The sequence below is a fragment of the Lissotriton helveticus genome, chromosome 6 (assembly GCF_964261635.1).
Source record: "Lissotriton helveticus chromosome 6, aLisHel1.1, whole genome shotgun sequence".
Taxonomy (NCBI): domain Eukaryota; kingdom Metazoa; phylum Chordata; class Amphibia; order Caudata; family Salamandridae; genus Lissotriton; species Lissotriton helveticus.
Window position 1 is genome coordinate 579,832,936 of NC_136067.1, and position 23,812 is coordinate 579,856,747.

The 23,812-nt window shown below is 46.2% G+C and overlaps 1 protein-coding gene across 2 annotated transcripts in view; it reads left to right on the forward strand.

Annotated features, from left to right (window-relative positions):
• Window positions 1-23,812, forward strand: part of COL19A1 (collagen type XIX alpha 1 chain) — a 2,464,374-nt gene that overhangs the window by 1,766,607 nt on the left and 673,955 nt on the right. For both annotated transcript variants that reach the window (XM_078648013.1, XM_078648014.1), the window contains exon 19: window positions 12,589-12,642. In XM_078648013.1, coding sequence (XP_078504139.1) covers window positions 12,589-12,642 — 54 coding nt within the window. The remainder of the gene's footprint in view (window positions 1-12,588; window positions 12,643-23,812) is intronic.

Genomic DNA, 23,812 nt, shown 5'->3' on the forward strand with positions numbered 1-23,812 from the left:
TGTCCCCTTCCGACTCACTGCCAGATATGTCAACAGGGATCCTGCGCTTGGTAGCAATGTTGTGAAGGATGGCACACACGGCCACGATGTGGCAGCAGACCTCAGGATCGTATTTCATGGCCCCACCTGTCTTGTGCAGTATGCGGAACCTGCTTTTCAACAGGCCAAATGTCCTCTCAATACAATTCCTTGTGCGTATGTGTGATGCATTAAATCACCGTTGCTGTGGTGTTGCAGGGTTGAGGTATGGGGTGAGGAGGTACTCACGGAGAGCATAGCCGCTGTCACCTGAATGAAAGGAGCAGAGGGTGAGTGCCTGTTCTGCGCAGCTACATGATCACAGTGTACAATTTCAGGGCATGTGTACTTACCTAGTAGGTGTCCTTCCCCAAAGTCTCCCCTGGCCAGTCGTGTGTGGATGCCGCTGTGCCTGAAGATGAAGGAGTCATGTGTGCTCCCCGGGTACTGTGCCACAATGTCCGTGATGATTGTTTTTGCATTGCACACCATCTGGATGTTGAGGGAGTGGTAGCTTTTCCTGTTGCGGTACATGTACTCAGTTTCAACAGGTGGGCAAATATGGATGTTGTGATTCTGGAAATCTGGGTCTGTGTAATCGTTCTGGACTCGAGAACTAAAACTTCGTCGGAACATGACGAATTTGGTATCAAAAGACCGAGAATGACGAGTACATCATGTACATATATTTTCAGCACATTCAAGTGACGATTTCACCCCGAAATCGTCATTTGCGTTCTAAACCCTTGGCTTCTATTTATGTGTTGCCCTTTACATAGGCCTTAATCCAGCTGAATTCGATTCCACAAGGACACATACTCGTTAATCGACTTTTCCATGACCTGTGCAGGTTGGAACCATTGCCCCAGGCCGAACTCGTTAAGTCAGTTCCCCTCCCAGTGGCCGAGCAAGATAGCATCTAGGCTCAACAAACCATAAAACCATTTCAGCGCGCACACCTGCCATATCTCGCTCACATCTATCTCCACTCTTTTGCTTCACTTACTTTATGGTGGGGAGGTGCCCGTTTTTATTAGGGGTCCAGTGATATCTGATGAAATGTTGGGCCTTGCCAAATGATTTGTTGTAGGCAGCACGAAGTGAAATATGGACATGTCATCATGACTCTGCTTTTTCTTTGTACTAGAAATATGTTAACGATTTACTTTACAACCAAGAATGTTTTGCCTGAAGCCTAAAATTGTGTATAAGAAGAGAAGCCTGACTTTGTAAAGGCGGGCAGTCTCCTGAGAATATACTTCCATATGTCGTACTTCTAGGACACTTGTTACCTTGGTTGCAGCCAATAAACTGATCTTTGACTTCACCTAGAAGACTCTGAATTTCTGTGGTCTGGATCAGGAAGAACCCGAGGTCTCTGGGTGTGTATTCCCTGACACCGCTGGGTTACCGGTGTCTGTGCCGGTTCTTAAAAACCCAGTACCTCAGCTGGCGCCCAACGTTTGGGGCGATTCCAGTGGTACCAGTCAGCCAGAAGATCGTGAGGAGCTTCGTGTGGAAATTCAGGAGGGCGGCCAACCACCTCATCGACCCCTGCATGTCGACGTGGTCCGAAGGTCTTTGCTGCGAGGTTCCCCGCTTCCCGACGGCTACAAGGACTGCTGCCCTGGCTATCGCCCTGATTTGGACCCTTGAAGTTTGGTAGAGCGAAACACTAAGACGAGTCTTCTGGTGACGTCATCGACATTTCAGTTAAGTATAAGTGGAGCGTCTCCCAGTCCTTAGTTGGTCTTAGTTTTGGTATCTTTGGGATACAAAGTTTTGTATTGGTACTTGCAAGCACCAAAACCGAAGGACTCGTGTATTCACGAGAAATATCGTAATCGATAATCCTTTGAAGTTTGGAACTAGACTAGAGAGCGAAGATGCCTAGTCTTAGACTTGGAAATTTGTTTTGTCTTGGTGGTAATAATAGGGACTCCCGATTGGAGGACTCATGTCCGGTTCCTCCAGTTGGAACTCCGACTTACGAGCTATATGTGAAACATGGGTAGGCCCCATCACCTACAACGAAGTATGGATTAAATACACCAGGAAAGATGGTGTTCTAAAATGGCCCCAATATGGTAGCTTTGATTCTGAAATCTTAGACAACCTCGAAGTTAAACTCTTTAAAAAGAAAGCCCGGCCGGCAATGTTTGACTCTTTCTGCTTATGGCGTAAAGAAGCCAAACAAAAAGAAATTAAATTAGCTAAGAAAAATAAGAGAGAAGGGGGACTTTCAGTAATACAAGCTGCTGTGCAGTTTAAAGATAATGAAGAAGAGCAGATGAATGAGCAGTTGCACAGGCAACGTAAAATGGCAATAGATAAGTGTTATCCAGTTTTGCCGTCTCTTCAGCAAGAGGCAGCAAAAGAGCATGAAAAAGACCCATTAATGTCGCATTTACTAAATTCACCACCCCCCTATGCGCAGAATGCCACAGCACCCCCGCAACCTTTAGTTGCGCAAACTACGCCTCCTGCTCCTCCACAGCACCCACCAGCTGTTCTTCAGCTGGCTCCTACTTCTTTGGTGCAGCCTCCTCCAGGCCCACCGACCACTTCTGTTTCACCTGTGTTTTCTACGATTTTGCCTACTGTATTTTTCACGTCGCCTAATGCTCCCTCTACGATTTTGCCTAGTGCCCCCTCTATTTCCCCTGATACCTCTTCTGCTATTCTACCCCTGCCTTATCTCACCCCTTTTTTCCATCTGTTTGTCCTTCAGTTTCACCTCCCATTCGGCAGAAAATGGCCAGCACTGTTACTAACCTTCTTTTACCTCTTTTCGGGTCGCCTACCACGACCCCTAACATGGGAAGAAGACAGTTGCGAAGTCAACTACCTGATTATCAAGAGAGAGATTCACTGAATAGTTTAGCACGGAAATGGGTCATGGACACTGTAAAATATGATGTACAGTCTGTCATGGAAGTCTTCCATCAATGGGAAGCAGCGACACAGAGATATGTTTTCGAACAAATGTGTGTTTTCCTTTGCGAGGATTTAGAAGACAATGATCAGGAATGCATCCCACGAGAGATGTGTCGTGTACGGTTTAAGTTCGGAGAAGGTATGATTGTAGGTCCAGATGTGGAGAAAGCAGTTGAAATGTTGTTATCATATCGGAGTAAGGGGAGCAGTTCTGAGTCACAATCTGAGCATAATACATCCAGTAGGAAAAAGGCGCGACAATACCCTATGAGAGAAGTTCCCCCACAATGGAGAGAGGGTGACACGACTGCTGTCCCACCTATTCTGCCACACTTTCAGCGTGTATGGGTAAATGTCCCATGGAAGCGAGCTGAAGTTTTAGCACTCAAACAAACATTACCCGATCCGCGTAAAAATCCTGCAGGGTACTATAAAGAGTTGTCGCAAACTGCTGGGTCATGTATAATGAATTTAGCCGACATCGATATGTTATTTGGAAATGTTGTTCCACAGCCTTTAAGGGGTAAAATTCGTCATATAGATCATGACCAGGAATTAGGTGACACATGGGCTAATATTACTGCTGCAGATGCCCGACAAGTTGGTGGTGCCAAGCCTGAGCCTTTGATAGCAGAACTCCCTGGTAAAATAGTAGATTACATGAAAACGATAATGCCTGCAATACGCGTAAATTGGGATAAGTTGTCTGCATGCAAGCAGAAGAAGGAAGAAACAGTCTCAGACTTCTTCACCAGATTTGAAGAAACATTCGTTGACCACAGCGGTCAAGATATGACCACAGAAGGTGGTCAGAGATTGTTTGTCGATAAATTCGTGCACAATCTGCTTCCAGAATTGTGTAAAAAATTAAAAGATTCAGAAAGTTCTTGGGCAGTCTCATCTTCAGCCCAGATATTGGCTACTGCACAATATTACGAGAATAGAGACAAAGATGAGAAAGATAGAGTAGAAAAGAAAACTAGAGAACTAAAAACGAAGGTTTTGCTGCAGCAAGCCTATCCGCCACGTGGTGGTGGTAATCAAAATAATAATGGTCAGAATCACTACCAAAATACTTTTCAGCAGCCTCAACAGTATCAGAGAAACTCGCAAAGATTCGAGTATACTCAACCCCGTGTATCTGTAGGCCCCAACCAGTGTTTATATTGCAAACAAGAGGGTCATTTCAAGTATAATTGCCCTATTCTATTACAACGTGCGAATGGAGTTTCTGGTGTGAAGGGTCGTGGCAGTCAGCAAGCACCTAGAGGTAGAGGGCGTGGAAACGCCCCTCAGAACACACGTCCCCTTCCACCACAAATCTCTATGAACAGGTTTGATCAGCAAAATAACGTATCTGACAGGGCAGCTCAATACTACGTCGATGATTATTACACAGAAGATGAGCATTGGGAAGGTAATAGTTACTAGGACAGCCATAGACAAAGAGAGGGAGTTGTTTTAGTTCCAGTAGATCAGAGTGGACCTTACGTTGAGGTGATTACATCAGGTGTGTCAGAACCTTTTCTGTTGGATACTGGTGCTACAAAGAGTTCTATTATGCACTCCAAACTCCCTGGCGCACCTTTGTCTGGCGAAATGAACGTTTCTGTAGGTTTTTCCGGCGCCCCAGTTAGAAATCCGATCTCTGACCCGTTATCTCTTTCTGTTGGTCCTTGTGAACTCGAAGCACCCCTTATTCTGACGACAGGTTGTGGTGAAAATTTGTTAGGATTGGATTTGTTAAAAAGATTGTATGCGACTTTGTACTGTTCTCCTTCAGGAGTACAACTTACTTTAGGTAAGAAAGTAGTTTCTCCCATGTATTTGTCGAGAGATGCACTTCCAGCAGAATTGTCACTTCTCCCAGATATTCTTTGGGCCACTGGTCCTAATGATGTAGGTCTTTTAGAAATTCCACCATATGTTGTAACATTGAAGTCCAATGTCAAAATGCCACGAATTCCCCAATACAAAATATCTAATGAGGGTGAAAAAGCTTTGCTAGCGATCGTTTACGAATTGATTGAAAAGGATGTGATTGAGGAAACACGAGGCAACGTTTGCAATAGTCCTGTTCTGCCTGTTTTAAAACGAACTGACCCTTCTCAGCCACCTGTGTACAGATTCGTGATTGATCTTCGAGAAGTAAATAAGATAGTTGTGCCACAATTCCCAGTTGTCCCCGACATTACCACATTATTGACTATGATTCCAGCTTCTGCTTCATGGTTTTCGGTGATTGACCTAAAGAATGCTTTCTTCAGCATCCCAATTGCTGAGGAGAGCAGGGATATTTTGTCCTTCAGTTTAGGAGGTCGAAGCTTCCGCTTTAAACGCGCTCCTCAAGGCTACTGTGAAAGCCCCTCAATATACAGTCAAGCTTTGAAAACACAGCTTGACACGATTGTTTTACCAAAAGGTGCTACTCTTGTACAATATGTGGATGATTTGCTCATTGCTGCAGATACGAAGAAAATTTGTAAAAAGGCCACGTTGACATTATTGCGTCATCTGTGTGATCTGCATCACAAGGTGTCACTTTCCAAGCTTCAATATTGCCGACAAGAAATGACCTACTTAGGTCACCTCTTATCGAAGGAGGGAAGGAAACTGACCCCAGAAAGAATTCAGGCAATAGCGAAATTGAGTGTGCCAAGAACACAGAGAGAAGTGCGTGCTTTCTTGGGCATTACATCGTACTGTAGACAGTGGATTCCAAATTTTTCGTTATTGGCCAAACCCTTGGTGGCATTGACATGTAAAAATACAGCCAATCCCATTCCTTGGTCTGAAGAGTGTCAGAAAAGTTTTCTCGAATTACGCACAGCATTATGTTCGGCTCCTGTGTTAGGTACCCCCAACTACAGTAAGCCTTTCACATTGTATGTCCACGAGAAGGAGGGCTGTGCATTGTCTGTGTTGACTCAGTTATTTGGAGGGAGACAGCGGCCATGCGCCTATTTTTCGTCAACTTTGGATCTAGTAGCTAAAGCATTGCCAAGTTGTTTAAGGGCCACAGCAGCAGCAGCTGTTTCTATTCGACAGTCTGCTGGTCTAGTAATGAATAATACACTAATCGTGATGGTCCCTCATGCAGTAGACACATTGTTAAATAGGACCAAGACACAGCACTTAACTAGTGCTCGACTGTCCAGTTACGAATTGACGCTGCTAGCGAGCCATGTGCACATAAAAAGGTGCAGTACCTTAAATCTAGCCACGTTGTTACCAATTGCAGAGGAATCAGATGCTTTAGAACAGCACGATTGTTTCCTCACAACAGAGGAAGAGACAAAAGGGAGAGTGGATTTATTTGACACTCCTCTTGCTGAATGTGATGGTACGTTATGGGTGGATGGTTCATGCTTTAAGCTCCCAAATGGGAACGTGACTGCAGCATATGCTGTCACAACTTTGCACACAGTTGTCGAAACTGCACGAGTACCGCATGGTTCAGCTCAAGCCGCAGAATTAGTTGCACTAACGAGAGCATGTGTATTGTCTAAAGGAATGAGAGTGACTGTCTACACTGATAGTCAGTATGCGTTTGGAGTGGCTCACAGTTTCGGACGATTATGGAGAGAACGTGGGTTCCTGACTTCGCATGGAGCTAAGATTCAGCATGGTCAGTTGGTGAATGAGCTTCTTGAATCACTGACCTTGCCTCTGCAAATGGCGATTGTGAAATGTAGTGCTCACAAGAAGGTGACTGATGATGTTGGTCGTGGGAACGCATTTGCTGATGAGATCGCTAAAGAAACGGCAAAGAATGTGATGAGCCGAATGTATGTTGCAGGCCCTGAAAGATAGAATGGTGATGTTGGAATATGTGAGGACACGATAGAGAGTGTGAAATCCATCCAAGCTGAGGCCACAGAGGAAGAGTTGAGCATGTGGAGAGAGAGTACAGGTAGAATGGATGCAAATGGTTGTTGGATTGAATTGACAGAGCATCAGAGATGGTTGTTACCCGATGCATATGTGCTTGCAGTGGTTACAATGGCTCATGGAATGGCTCATATCAGCGTGAAAGGGATTTGCGAGTTGTTGGCCCCAGTATGGAAGAATTCAGGGATTCCCAAGTGTGCAGAGAATGTTGTCAAGAATTGCATGGTATGTCTGAAGCACAATCCTGGTAGGGGAACCCCAACTCCAGCTAGTCATTTTGCACCGCCTACGTATCCGTTCGAGGTTTTGCAGCTAGATTTCATACACATGGAGAGGTGCAACAACTTTAAATACGTGCTCGTTGTTGTTTGTGCTTTCTCAAGATGGGTAGAAGCCTATCCCCTAAAAGACAATACTGCCTTGTCCACAGCAAAAGCCCTTGTAAAAGAGTACTTCCCCAGGTTTGGAATGCCTAGAATGGTCTGGTCTGACAACGGAAGTTAATTTGTGGGTCGTGTGATGAAAAGAGTGTGTGAAGGGCTAGGCATTAGGCAGAAGTTCCACGCTGCAAATCACCCCCAATCAGCTGGATTAGTAGAATGTTACAATGGCACTTTAAAACTTAAATTGGCCAAAATCCAAGCGAGCACAGGTCTTAAATGGCCTGACGCTCTACCCTTAGCACTCCTATCCACCAGAATGACTGTGCATTCACGAGTGAAACTCAGCCCTTATGAAATTGTCTTTGGCCGGCCAGCCAACATATGGGGAGTGCCTAGACCCACGAAGTTCAGCGAGCTAGAACACCCTATTTTGCTTGATTACTTGTATGAACTGACGGCTAAATTGCGTGTTTTGCATTAACAGGTCCACAACACCCTGCCTCCGGTCTCTGAGACTCCAGGTCACTCCATTGTCCCTGGTTCCTGGATCCTCGTGAAAAACTTCCAGAGAACAAAGAACGACCAGCCCAGGTGGACCGGGCCACACCTCGTCCTTCTTTCCACGAGGTCAGCCGTTCGAGTGGAGGGGAAGGCCAACTGGATCCACGGGGTCCACTGCAAAAGAATCCCTTCACCTCCGCCACATGACCAGTGGGTCCAGAAGGGTGTCACTGACTCAGAGCTTACAACTGTGCCACGTGTCATACCTGTCAGCGATGACCGTGTAAAAGAAACTAACCCTGAATGTGAAAGCGAGGACATTTTACAAGAGACTGTGCCACCATCAGAGCGATTGAACTTTTTGGAGCCTGAACTCCTGTTTCAGGACCAGACAGTACCAGGAAAAAGACGCTACAATTTATCACCGCGAAAAACAAACTAATAAAGTGATTCCTTTTTATGATTTGAGACCAAGACCTATGGACAAATAAATATATCTTTTTTTCCTCCCAAGTACTCTTTTTGAAAGTACAGCTCTCCCATTTAGGAAACTTGCTTATTTTTGGTTTTTCGAACCGCCATCCGGGTTCCGCTGCTAGGGCCGCGGTTGATTAAAGTCTTTTGGGTGCAGCTGACGACGTTAGGTCGGTAGTTCTGGTTGGTCCAAGGGAGTTGCCCTAGACTGACGGAAGCATCCTTTAGCAGAATCAACCTCCCACCGCGGGCAGCACCTTAGAGAGGATGGAGTTTCCTGATGTGGAGAGACCTGCCAAACAAATGAACTTTAAGCAGAGACTGTGTAACACGATGACAAAGAAAAGTTTTATAATATTGTGTATTTTTATGCTATCCAGCGTAATGATCTTTTTGATAAGTTATGTTTTATTGTCTTTCCATGTAACATTTGCGCCCACTGCATCACCCATACCTCCTCCTACTGTTTCCTCTCATTCTTTCCACCCTCTGCCTGACCACGAATCAAATAGGAGATTAGAGTTCGTTAATAACTCCTTTGTTCAGTTATTACACCAACACCAACTTGTAATAAACACAACAAACTGTTGGGTGTGCGGTCTCATGCCTCACACAACGGATAAAGGTATCCCCTATTTGGTCCTGCCATTTAGTCACAATGGGTCAGTATGGGCATATAGGACAATGTTCATATATGCACGAGAAGTCCAACCCCTAAGTTCTGTAAAAGACAACCTCAAGACTAGCGCCCTAGTCAAAGGTATAGTTGACATGATCAAGGAAGTAACTTCTTATGAAGATACTCCGGATGATGAGATACTTGCATATGTAGGTTGGAACGTGACCGGATATGGCACTACTTTAAGTGAGAAACAGCAAGCCAAAAGATCGTCCCCTATCTGGATCGTACCCCATCAGGGTCACCTGTGTCTGCAAGGTGTTGGCAAGAATCCCAGAGCTCAGCTAGGAAAGAGTACCTGTACAGAAACGTATGTTTTTGGATCTCAGACTTCCCCTGCGTTTTTAGCCGCTAAGGGCACTTATTTCATCTGCCATGATAGAGCCTACACATGGTTGCCCCCTGACTTCTCGGGCTCATGTTTTGTTTCATTCCTGTTGCCTCCCACCTACACAGCAGCAGCGGATTACCACCGGACAAGGGTAGTTAGAGGTGTTTTGAGTAAAGAAGACACTGCAGGTCAAGAATTTGGGGACTTTGCAAAGGGTTTTCTGCCGTTCTGGGGATCCATGGCTAACAGCAGAAACATAAGGCAATTAACAAGGGTAGTTGAGTCCACCGTGACTGAAACTGCTGGTGCCCTTAGTAACTTAACCGCTGAGCTCCAGTCGGATCGATTTATGACCCTTCAGAACCGGGTCGCTTTGGATGTTATACTTGCAGACCGAGGTGGAGTATGCAAATTGATCCAGTCTAGTTGTTGCATTTTCATCCCAGATAATGCTCCAACAGTGTACAGGGCCATCTCCAAACTACATAAGATTTCCGAATCTATTCATGTGGATAAAGGAGATTGGTCGTTAATGGGATGGTTCTGGGAACTGATATCTGCCTGGGGATGGAAAATTCTGATGGTCATTGGGATGGTCTTAGCCATTCTCTTCCTGTTCTGTCTGTGCATACAGTGTGCTCCTGCAATATGTGGCCTCTGTGTTACATCATGTGTAAGGAAGCCTGTGTCAAAAGATGAACTAAGTACTAGAATGATGTTACAGCAACATCTCAATGACTTTAGGAATATAGACCTGGACTCAGACTAACATGAGGATAGATTAATTGCCTTTGTAAGGGCAAAAGGAGGGATTGTGGCTCTGGAAATCTGGGTCCGTGTAATCGTTCTGGACTCGAGAACTAAAACTTCGTCGGAACATGACGAATTTGGTATCAAAAGACCGAGAATGACGAGTACATCATGTACATATATTTTCAGCACATTCGAGTGACGATTTCACCCCAAAATCGTCATTTGCGTTCTAAACCCTTGGCTTCCATTTATGTGTTGCCCTTTACATAGGCCTTAATCCAGCTGAATTCGATTCCACAAGGACACATACTCCTTAATCGACTTTTCCATGACCTGTGCAGGTTGGAACCATTGCCCCAGGCCGAACTCGTTAAGTCAGTTCCCCTCCCAGTGGCCAAGCAAGATAGCATCTAGGCTCAACAAACCATAAAACCATTTCAGCGCGCACACCTGCCATATCTCGCTCACATCTATCTCCACTCTTTTGCTTCACTTACTTTATGGTGGGGAGGTGCCCGTTTTTATTAGGGGTCCAGTGATATCTGATGAAATGTTGGGCCTTGCCAAATGATTTGTTGTAGGCAGCACGAAGTGAAATATGGACATGTCATCATGACTCTGCTTTTTCTTTGTACTAGAAATATGTTAACGATTTACTTTACAACCAAGAATGTTTTGCCTGAAGCCTAAAATTGTGTATAAGAAGAGAAGCCTGACTTTGTAAAGGCGGGCAGTCTCCTGAGAATATACTTCCATATGTCGTACTTCTAGGACACTTGTTACCTTGGTTGCAGCCAATAAACTAATCTTTGACTTCACCTAGAAGACTCTGAGTTTCTGTGGTCTGGATCAGGAAGAACCCGAGGTCTCTGGGTGTGTATTCCCTGACACCGCTGGGTTACCGGTGTCTGTGCCGGTTCTTAAAAACCCAGTACCTCAATGTGTGTACAGTCAATACATCCAATGACGTGTGGGAATTGCGCTACATTGTAAAATTGCAACTTGGTTTCATTGAGGTCCTGTTGGCTGGTGGGGAATGATATATAGTGGTGTAGCCGGGTCAGCATTGCCTCCAGGAAACTACTTAGGCAGCGGGACATGGTGGGCTGGGATATCCCCCCTGCAACAGCGACCATTCCCTGGAAGCTTCCGGAGGCCAGGACGTGCAGGCAGCACAATACCTGCACATGTGTGGGCACGGCATTGGTCCTCCTTGTAGGGTGCTGCATCAGTGGGTCTAGGTCCCGGATGAGCTTGATAATCATAGCCCCACTCAGGCGGTACTTGGCATAGATTTGCTCCCTGGTTTGGCCCAGAATAGTGACCCGCTGGCGGAAAATCCGGTCCTGTATCCTCCGTCTGTTGCGTGCAGCTCGCTGCAGCCTACGCCGCCTCACCAGCATGTAGAGTCCAGGCATTGTGGGAATCCCCAGGCTCCAGCTGCATGTCCTTAAATGTGTTTGGTCAACCCTGCACCTGTTGGGACTAACCTAACAGTTTTTCAAAATATTTTTTTTTTTCGCTACTGGTTACCACCTGATTTGAGTTCTTCCTAATTTGCGCGTCGCTATAAGCGATTTTATCGTTTTTCGCTTTTAGCGATTTTTCATGAATGCCGATTGCGACTGATTTGCGAGTTCGCAATTGAATTCGCAGAATCCATGGATTTTCGCTATTTCAGATTCGCAAATGCCCTTCCTCCAGGAATCTGCGAATTTAATTGCGAACTCGCAATTTTTATTTTGCGAATACGCAATTTTGGTATTTTCTGTTTCTTGAATTCCTTTCCATCAAATTGCGCTCGCAATTGCGAATTCGCAGCTATTGCGAGCACAATTTGGCTTCATGAATCTAGCTGTAAGTAAAGTAAAGCAGTGCTTCACGCTGCTTTGTTCTCCTTTGCGCTACTCTGAGGGTGCTTTCCAGCACTGCAAGTTTTGCGCTGGAAAGTAAAAGGCCCAAAAAATAAATTTTGCGCTGGTTAGCGTCACTTTAGTGGAAAAGGTTTCCGCCTTCTGAAATATGATGCACGGTTTCTGGCAGGGTTTACATGCCGGCCTTTCCGACATGGAAACCCTGTCGGAAAGCATGATTGGGGGCCCTTGGGCCCCCTTCTGTTTTCAACCTCTGGTTGGGGCCGATGGGGCACAATAGGTGCCCCCTTGTTGATCCCTGCACCTCCTGCCATAGGGTGCAGGGATGAACACACTCCTCCATCGAGGTCGGTTGTTCCCATTTCCGCAATGGTGTCGGGACACGCAAGTCCATCTGTAATGCAACTAGTGCTCATGTAAGGCGCACTAATACTTTCTGGTCAACTTCTCGCTATATAAAACTGCAAAAAAAAAAAAGGCTACAGCCAAACAAGGCAAACCATGATGTCCATAAAACGTGTTCCTGTCCCGTTTTAGTGGATAATGTGTTTTTAAGAGATTATATATACCTAACTGCAATGTGAATTTTAAATATTTCTGTTCTGCAGTGTAACCTGATTTCACTTTGCATTCTTTTATTGAGAATTAGTTTAGAACCATAGGTTTATAGCATTGCACGCATTTACTCGACATACATAATTCTGCTTTTCAATATTAATTGTGATTTTTTTCTCTTTCTCTTCACAGGGTTCTCTAGAATTTTCACAAACACTGGATTCACAGAATAGTTATTTCGTCAAGGTACGAAACCCGTATTTATCGTGACATTGCCTTGCACCTGTCTATTTTTTTCTCTGTCAGTTTATCACCAAATTCGCATCCCATCTAAGAAAAACCTACTCCAAATGCCTAACTCAAACGTCTTAGGGGTACTGGCAAGGACCGTAGCTCATAGATGGTCTATCTTTGATGGATTATAGTCCAACCGCCTGTTGTTTATTTGTGTACTGCACCCCAACCATGCCTCTGAAAATTCCAAAATATGTTCACAGTAATAAAAACGTTTCAAAAAGTGCATATAGAGAATAAGGATTGCATGAAACATTATATCTATTCAATATAGTACTGTAGTTAAAAAAAAACATTATTTTCAACAACTTCCATCGTTGTATAGTGAGAATCAGGCAAGCAAACAGAACATAGATCATAGTCTGAAGTGCAAAATCACAGCTGTTTTGAGCTTCTCACCTTCATTTGCACCACCTGAAGGCATCAGACGTTTTGTGGACACTAGGACAATTAATTTACTATTCTAGCTCCAGTCCTAGAATATGCTGGAAAAGTGCAACTTTCCTTAACACCTTCAATGCTCATGACAAGGTCAGCTCGTCATGCACTGCAGCCAAGCTGACCATGTAATTTCAATGGAAATTAGAGTAAAAGTGGGAATTGCCTTAGCACCAAAGGGGTTAAAATAATCCAGGAGATGTATTTACTATTCCGATGTCAGATCTGGAATATTTTGGCGGCATTTAAAACTTATTAGATCTGACCCCCAATGAACAGAACATTTAGTTTTGCGGACACACAGGGAGCTCTCACTGAGCACCTTCTAAACTTCCCTTGCAAAGCCAGCTTATTGCAAAAGGCCTGCTGGCCCATGCTGTTCAATTTAAAACAAACATCATTAACCACAGCATATGACTACAGCCTTTAAAGACTTAAAAAAACTCACATTTGTGAATATTACAAATTAAAAAAGTAAATAAAGTAAAAAAATGTGAGAGAAGGCCAGTGAGCACCTCACGTATGCAAACCAAGGGAGCTGCTGGATGGTACTTGCCAGTATGCCTACGTTATCATCATAGGTTGCTCACATGGCCAAAGAAAGAAAAGAACAGAAATTGTGTGCTTAGACTTCCTCAGAGGTGAGAAATTGTGCAAAGTATAAATCAAACAAGAAAGACGGAAGAGGCGGAGTGTGCCTGCGCCTGACGGTCTGAACACAGTTTGTATTACCCACAAGGGCCTCCGAACTATGTATAGCCACTCAAGAAATGTGTAACATGACCTCCAACTAACGCCTCTTCCTATTGGTGAAATGTACCACAATGTTGACCACAGAAAATACTTTGTTTTTGTGCTCTGCTTAGCTGCCATCTTGGGTCGGAATTTTTTAGAGTCGGATATAATAGCGTTCGCTTGCAGCTCAAAAACATGTACGAACTTTCTGAGGTTTGGTGCAAGAGGCCCACAGTGCTGATAAAAGGAGGGTTCAGATGTGGTCATATAAGAATCGGATTTGGTGTAACAAGCAACATGTTGAAGGACGTGCCTTATGTGTTCACAGATCGTAAAGTATTAACTTATTTGAAAGCCGATTTAAGGACAGTGTTCACAAAACTAGTCTGTACCTAGGCGGATTCAACAACCAAGCAGGTCTGCCTAGTTTAACTAGGTTACTAGCACAACAGGCCCAAGCTCTCGGTATTGCGTGGTGGGGGCGGGGAGCCGCATTGCGTGGTGGGGCGGGGGAGAGGCTTCCTTTGAAGCTCTCGGCCTTGCGTGGCGGGGGGGGGGAGCGGATTCCATTGCTTTGAAGTCTGATGCTGTGGCTCTGTGCTATGTGCAAGCGTTCGGGTCACATGCACTGTACCCGATCCTCAGTTTGGGTGGACTTTTGAAAGCCTTCCTATAATCTCGCCAAACAAGCATTGATGCTGTAGGCGAGACCTAAAAAAAAATGTGCTAACCAACACTGAGTCTGTGTAGCTCACTCAGTGTCGACCGGACCCCGACCGTAAACACGAGAAACTGTTCTCACAATTAAAATGGTGTACCACTTACATGTAAGACTTCCTTTATTAAATGCTGCGAGTGTCCTCAAGTTAAAACACAGGCATGCATATGGCCACTTTCACCCACGAAAGGCCACCATGTTTCGCTACCAATAATCTCTAGGCAACTTCGTAGGGGCGTTGGGGAAAACAGTCTTCACCTCTAATCTTTACTGCACCATATTGAGTAGTTGCTGTAGTCCCTTGTACCTGCAACCCTCTTCAATGGCGATACCCATGCCAAAAGGTCATGGATCACTAACTCGACCACATGCTGTGCCTCGTCCCGCTGCATTTAATAAAGGAAGTATTGCATGTGAGTGGTACCCCATCGTTTTTTTGATTTATACTTTGCACAATTTCTCACATCTGAGGAAGTCTAAGCACACAATTTCTGTTCTTTTCTTTCTTTGGCCATGTGGGCAACCTATGATGATAACATAGGCATACTGGCAAGCACCATTCAGCAGCTCACTTGGTTTGCTACGTGAGGTGCTCACAGGCCTTCTCTCCCATTTTTTGACTTTTTCTATTTTGTAATATACACAAATGTGAGTTTTTTTGAAGTCTTTACGGGCTGTAGTCATATGCTGTGGTTAATGATGTTTGTTTTAAATTGAACAGCACGGACCAGCAGGCCTTTTGCAATTAGCTGGCTTTGCAAGGGAAGCTTGGAAGGTGCTCAGTGAGAGCTCCCTGTGTGTCCGCAAAACTAAATGTTCTGTTCATTGGGGCTCAGATCTTATAGTGTTTTTGACTGTTTGAGTCGGGGGCGATCTGATTCCCTATTCCCCCCTGGCTCCTGTTGTATGTATGACATTTAAAACGTATCCAATTAGGGTAAAACTTAGTGGAAACAGTGTAATTTAGTGAATCAGCAGAATACCAGAGACCGATTTCCTCTGTGCGCTAGCTAGCGTAAAAACTAGAAATACTAAAATGACACTGATTACACATTCTTTTTAAATCTGGTAATCCTGTTTATTCCACATATTTCCAGACAGTTGTTTGAATTTGCAAGAATGTAATCTATATCAGAAGTCAAGTTGATCTTCAAGGAATACTGCAGGAAGTAATGAAAAGGAATTTGGCATAATGACAGAAGCAGTGCAATATGGATGAAGCAGGCATGACTGCTCGCAGGGAGGTCGCTCCCCACGCTGCTGCACGGCTCAGCCTGCATTGTTTTTGCCTAATCTTGTATTTTTCCCCTGTGCCTAACTTGCTTTCTTGCCCAGACTTGTTTTTATTTCCCTGTGCCTGTACTTGCTTTCTTGCCCAGACTTGTTTTTATTCCTCTGTGCCTCTACTTGTTTTCTTGCCTAAACTTGTTTTTCCTTCCTGTGCCCAGTTCTCCCATGGCCCCCACCCGTTTTTTCCGCCGCTGCTTCCCTGCGGCCCGACCCCTTGCTATCCCATTCGCCGCCCCGCTCCCACCTCCCAGCTGCTCCTCCCTCCCACATCCCCTCATATGGAGGCCGCGCAGCGGACGCGCGCAGCGGGCGTGCTGCTGGCGTGCTGCTGGCGTGCCTAAGGCAAGCCCGTCTGCGCCCGTTTGCGCCTGGACCCCGCCCAGCGCCAGGAACGCTGGACCCTGCGAACACCATGACGCCCGACACCACTACGATGCCAGAACCCTCCACACACTCAACACCGGACGATCACACACCTGCTTCCTGGCCACCCCAAAGCGCATCCACGGAGCTTTCACCTGCCGGAACTGCAGCTTCACAAGCATCAGCCCCACCATGCTGCTGACCAGGAAAGAACCCAACCACCTCAGATGCATCCTTTTCAACACCCGCTCTGACCGCAAACACACCGTTGAACTCTGGGACCTACTCGACTCAACCTCCCTAGACGTCGCCTTCCTGACGGAGCCCTGGCTAAACCCCGCCTCGGCACCCGACATAGCCATAGCCTTCCCGGAAGGGTAGAAGATCACCTGCAGGGACTGCACCAATGGAGCAGGAGGAGGAATCGCCATTGTCCACAGTAAAACTCTTAGAGTCTCGACCAACACCGACGACACTCTCAGCACTGCCGAACACCTGCATTTCCAGATCCACACCAACCCCAACACCACCCTCAGAGGAACCATCCTCTACAGACCCCCCGAAACCCGACCACAGTTCAGCGACTCCATCGCCAACTTCATCAGCACACACGCCATCTCCTCCACAGACTGCATCCTCCTCGGGGACCTGTACTTCCACCTCAAGAACAATAACGACACCATCTCTACCAACCTGATCGACAACCTAGCCAACCTCGGACTCAGACAACTCGTCACAACACCCACCCACTCCGCCGGTCACACGCTTGACACCATCTTCTCCGCAAGCCCCCACGTCTCCTTCAACCATACCACCGAACTCCACTGGACCGCCCATCGCTGCATCCGCTTCACCTTCAAGAAACCTACCACGCACCACCGCACCCAACAGATACCTCGCCGCTGCTGGAGCAAATTCACCAAAGACCAGCTAACCTCCACCCTCTCCCACAGTCCACCCACCGACCCCACCGACCTCGACACCGCCGTCCGCAACCTCAGACAGTGGATCCATGACTGCGCCAACACCCTCGCCCGATCAAGAAACCCTCCAACAGTCACACCAACAAGAAAGCCAGCTGGTTCACTGAAGACCTCCGGGCCTCAAAGCAAACCTGCCGAAAGCTGAAGAAGATCTGGCTCCGTGAACGAACACCGGACAGCCACGCAGCCCACAAGAACGTCACCTGCAGACACCATCACCTCATCAGATCCGCCAAAAGGGCCTCCTTCAAAAACTGCCCAGACAACAACGCGCACAACAGCAAAGGGATGTATGACGTTACTCCGCATACCGTTACAACTACCTACCATTACAACGCGACCATTACAACGCATACCATTACAACGCATAGCGCTTTGGGGTGCTGGATAGTGGTAAGTATAATTTACTATTCTAACTCCAGTCCCCGTGGACCCTAGGGAAGGTGTTGGATAGTAAATTATACCATTCCCTATCCTATAGCGCCCCCCAGCGCAATGCGTTGTAATGGTATGCGTTATAAAAGTCGCGTTGTAATGGTAGTGCGGAGTAACGAATGCGTTGTAACAGGTGCATACCCAGCAAAGAGCTCTTCAACATCATGAAGGAACTCTCCAACCCTGGCTCCAACACAAACGACGTCCCACCCTCGGTAGACCAGTGCGACTCGCTGGCCACCTCGTTCCACCGCAAGATCGCAGACATCCACTACAGCTTGAACGCCATGACCGCCCGACAACCACTGAGACCTCTGCCCCCACGACCACCATCCGCACCAACCGCCTGCTCTCCTGGACCAACATCAACGACGATGACTCCATCAAGATCATGAACACCATCCACTCCGGATCTCCGTCAGACCCATGCCCACACCACATTTTCAACAAAGCCAGCACATCCATCGCACCCCATCTCTGGAAAGTCATCAACACCTCCTTCGAGACAGCAACCTTCCCAGAGAGCTGGAAACACGCCGAGATCAATGCCTTACTCAAGAAACCCAAGGCGGACCCCAAGGACCTCAAGAACTTCCGGCCCATCTCCCAGCTCCCGTTCGCGGCAAAGGTCATCGAGAAGACCGTCAACTAACAACTGACCCGCTAATTTGAGGAGAACAACATCCTGGACCCTCCCCAGTTCGGGTTCCGCAGCAACCACAGCACCGAGACTGCCCTCATCGCCGCCACCGATGACATCAAGTCCCTGCTGGACAACGGAGAAATGGCGGCCCCCATCCTCCTGGACCTGTCAGCCGCCTTCGACACGGTCTGCCACCACACACTACGAACATGCCTCCACAACGCCAGGATCCAAGAGAAGGCCCTGAACTGGACCAACTCCTTCCTCTCTGGCAGAACACAGAGTGTCCGCCTTCCCCCATTCTGCTCCGAAGCCACCGAGCTTATCTGCGGCGTACCCCAGGGCTCCTCCCTCAGCCGAACTCTGTTTAACATCTTCATGGCACCGCTCGCCCACATCTCCCGTCGGCACAACCTCAACATCATCTCCTACGCCGATGACACCCAGCTGATCCTCTCCCTCACCAAGGAACCCCACACCACCAAAACCAACCTTCACGAAGGAATGAAGGCCGTCGCTGAATGGATGAGGAACTCGGACAAGACGGAGGTCCTCATGCTCGGATCCACCCCTTCGGCCTGGGATGACGCCTGGTGGTCGACCACACTGGGAATCTCTCCAACACCCACCGACCACGCACGCAACCTAGGGGTCATCCTCTATTCCACCCTCTCCATGACTAAGCAGGTCAACGTCGTCTCCTCCTCCTGCTTTAACACCCTCCGCATGCTCCACAGGATCTACAAGTGAAACCCTACTGAAACGATAAGAGCGGTCACCCAGGCCCTTGTCAGCAGCAGGTTGGATTACAGAAATGCCCTCTATGCAGGAGCCTCGGCCAAACTCCTGAGACAGCTCCAATGCATCCAGAACTCCTCTGCACGCCACCGCAGCCACATCAGAACCCACCTGAGAGACCTGCACTGGCTCCCGGTCAACAAGAGGATAACCTTCAAGCTCCTCACCCATGCACACAAGGCACTCCACAACACCCGACCAACGTACCTCAACAGACGACTCAGCTTTTACACCCCCAGCTCCACCCCGCCGACCTCGCCCTTCCCACAGTCCCCCGCTTCCGAAGAGTGACCTCCGGCGGCAGATCTTTCTCCCACCTTGCCGGCAAGACATGGAACACCCTCCCCATCCACCTATGGCAGACCCAAGACCTGCTGACCTTCAGAAAATGCCTCAAGACCTGGCTTTTCGAGCAGTAGCAGCATTCCCCACCCCAGCGCCTTGAGACCCTCATGGGTGAGTAGTACGCTTTACAAATGATATGATTGATTGATTGATTGATTGATTGATTGATTGATTGATTGATGAGGGGGCTGAGTGAAGAGAACAGTAATCACCAAATGTCTCTACCAAGAGCGGATCAGTGTTTAGGGACCTCTACCACCCACAAGGTAGTGTTGCATTTCCTAGCTGTCGAAGCAAAGGGTTGGTCAATGTTCATTTAAAGACTCATTTGCAGTTGGTCATGTATAATCAATTACTGGAAAGATATTCACTGTGTCTAAATCTTATATGCAATAAGGCAATTGAGTCTAACCTTCCATTTTTAATCCATTCATGTGTAGGTAAAGCAGCAATAACTTCTAATGATAGATTAGGAATGTTCTCAAAGAAAGATGTCCACAGAGACCTCTCAATATAGATGGTGTGATACCCAGTTGAAACCTAGTGTGCTTATTGACTTCTTGCAAAAGAATGTTAAATGTCATAGTCTCCATCCTAGTTGTTAATCAAGTCCTACTTATGCTTGTACATCACATAGTACAAGTGGAGAACCATCTGTAAAAGGCCTTAACTAGGGCATTCACTTGCATAGAATTCACTTCTCATTCATACATCTGTAAATGTCAGGTCTCTTGGATATGAGCTATGTGTTTTGATAAAATGAATCTCAGGGGACATTTATATTAAAAGAAGGCCCCATTTGTTTTGATATCTTCATCAAAGGGTAGTTATTGTACACCTTGTTAGAACTGGGGTTTCTGGTTGGCAGAGGTACGCACCATGTCCAAGCAGGAACCACCACTTTAGTAAGGGTAAGCTAGATACACCCTACAAGATAACCCGTGCTCACCCCCTGGTAGCTTGGCACAGAGAAGTCAGGCTTATCTAAAATGGTAATGTGTAAAGTATTTTTACAACACACAAAACAAACAATGAAAACACCACAAAAATATTTCACACAGGTTTAGAAAAATAGATCATATTTTTATGAGTAAAAAATAAAATAAGTAGAACCCGAAGTTAAGAATTTTTAAAGATTAAATCAAAATGTAGTGTTTAGAAGTAAATAGCGCTTAGGGGTTACTTGAGGTCGCGCTGGACCGGTATAAATCCAAAGTTCAAGCTGACCGGGATGGAGAGCAGGCTGGCACATGCTGCTCCCACTGAAAAAGAACCTTGGGTGAAGGAAGTGTCGATGACGAAGACTCGATACGTCGATTCCTATCGGTGCAGGCGATGAAGGCTTCATGGAGGGACCGCTTTGAGATGCAGGCCCTGCGTCGTCATCGAGTTGCGCTGTCCATCATCGTCAAGCTGCACCGTTCGTCAAAGCGATGTTGTTGATCAGCTTCTGCGTTGGCGTCAAAGGGCAATACACCGGTTCCGATAGGCACAAAGTCGTCAATGCATCAATGTTGATGGTCCGTACCGCAGAAGTCACCTTTCAAGGGCCCAGGACTGGCTTGGCACCACAAGGCAGGGCAGGACTCATAGGTGTCAGAGTACAGGTGCTGTTGCAGGGTTGAAGGAAGTTTTTGATGGCCCTGAGACTTCAGAACAAGGGGCAACCCAGCAAGCCTGTGAAGTCACTTTGGGTTCAAGTGAGATGTGCCAGTCCTTGTCCAGAAATCAACAGGCATCAGGGCAGCACAGTAAAGAAAAAACATAGCTCTTCCAGAGCAGCAGGCAAGCAGAATGTCAATCCTTGTACCAGAGTCTTTACTCCTGGCAGAGTTCTTCATAGACCCAGTAGTGTACAGTCATGGTAGGGTCAGAGTCCCAATGATTATATCCACTTGTGTCTTTAAAGTGGGGGTGACTTCAAAGAATGATCTTTGAAGTGGACACACATCCTTTTTTTCTCTGCCCTGGCTCCAGGCTATGAGATGGGGGTAATCAGAACGAAGATAAATGCAGATGAGTTTTCTGTCACATCCACCCTTCCTGTGTTTGTTGCTGTCTGGAGGGAATGCACACATTATAGCTGTCACCCACACCAGATATGTATTGGAGGCAGGCTGCAAGGCACACGGAGCAGTAAGAGCAGAGACTTGTCTACTTTCTAAAAGTGGCATTTCTAAAATTGTAATGTTAAGTCCAACTCTACCATTAAAGAGGATTTATCATTACCATTCCAAAGATATGAAACATGATGCAGCTACTCCTTTCTAATCAGGAATTACAGCCTTAAAGTGTGTTACGGAGTTCCCAATGATACTCTATGAGAGGAGTAGGCCTCACAGTAGTGAAAAATTAATTTAAGTTGAAAGTACATGTCCTACCCTTTATTTACCTAGCACCCTGCCCTTAGGGCTATCTAGGGCCTACCTTGAGGTGAAGTATGTATATTAAAAAGGGAGTTTGAAGCTTGTCAAGTAGTTTTAAACACCACGATGAAGTGGCAGTAAACTGCATATGCAAGCCTTGCAATGGCAGACCTGAGACAAGTTTGAAAGGTTACTTGTTTGGGTGGCACAACCAGTGCTGCAGTCTTACTAGTAGCATTTAGATTACAGGCCCTGGGTATACAGTATACCACTTTACAAGGGACTTATAGCAAACTAAATATGCCAATCATGTATACACCAATGTCACCATGTTTAGAGTAGAAGCACATGCACGTTAGCACTGGTCAGCAGTGGTAAAGTGCTTAGATTTCTATGGCCAATAAAAGACACAGGAAAAAGAGGAGGTAAGAAGGCAAAATGTTTAAGGAAAGGCCACCTTAAAGATAAGAGATATAGCACACCTTCACAAGTCTTTCCCAATGCCCAGCATGCTCATATTCTCTGAAATGATAGGCAACCTCAAGGGATTGGGGCAAGGGATTACCCTTTCAAGGAGCTCAACTTTAGAGCGCTATCACTGTTGTAATACATAGATGTCGGTAATCCACCTTTTATGTGTAGTCACCTGGGTGTTTTGCATTTTGCTGAACACTAGATTTTTGCTGTCTTTAGAACTATGTGCACTCTACTCCTGCTACCCTGTAGTAAAGTACCTGTGCTCTCCCTTTCATCATGGCTAAATTGGCACACTACTAATCCGCATATATTAACCTGTCTATAAGACCCTTCGTTATGCTACAAAATGTACCCATGGCCTGGAAGGTAAATGACACTAGTGGACTGCAGCACCTATCGTGCCATCCACTACAGTGGCAGTGCTAACATGGCTTTAAGCCTACTATTGTAACATGACTGTAAAACTGTAATTCAACCTGTTAAAACCTCCCTTTTAAATATTGATAAGTCCCCCCCATGTAGGCCTTGTAGCCCACATGGTAGGGTGCATGGTATTCACAAGTAGGACTTGCAGAAATGTAAAGTTAAAATGTTCTTACAGTGTCCGTTAGCCAATTACTATTTTCACTGTGGTAGACCTAGCTGTAGAAAACCACAGTGTGGGTTAGACTACTAAAGCTTTATCTCTGGAGTGGAACAACCTGGAAAAATAATTAAACAACTATTTTCACACAGGAATAAAAATCCAATTCAATGGTTGGTAGAAATTGGGTTTTCTGGTTTTCTAAGGTATACACCCAGTCCAGGCAGAGTCCATCGCTCTAGTCAGGGTAAGCTAGATACAACACTAACATAACCTGTGCTCAACCTCTGGGAGCTTGGCACAAAGCAGGCAGGCTTATCAAGAGTGGCAATGTGTAAAGTATTTGTGTAACATACACACACAGTAACACAATGAATACACCACAAAAAGGCTCCACACATGTTCAGAAAAATAGCGTAGTATATTCTGAACAAAACAAGATCAAACTGCAAAGAGCACCTAAATATTTCTCAGGTTATGCAGTTTCAAAGTATCTCATTAAATGCACCAAGTAAACATCGCGGGCAGAAGCACGTTTGCTTCTGTTAAGTTCTTGACAGTACATTTCTGGTGCAATTGGAATGATCACAGATTGGGGATCGGAGAAGATGCTCTCGAAGCACCGAAATGGGGAAAAACAATGCTCCACAAGTCTCTAAAGTATCAGGTAGGTACAGACCCCTCAAGACCAGTATGCAGTAAGTGAAATTAGCCACCTGCAGTATTACGTGGGTCAGTGGCAGGGGCTTCAGGGGTCTGGGAACTCACAGTACCTTAGCTTTGAGGGCTAGTTGAGGCTGAAAAGCCCGCCGTATATCAGTTGCAGAATGAGCCTAGTTGCAGGAGTGGTCGGTGGGCCTCGTGAGCAGGGCCTGCATCATCAGACTCATTCGATTCTCAACAGCAACAGCTGGAGCAGAGCGCACAGTGCGGCTCAGGTGGGCATAG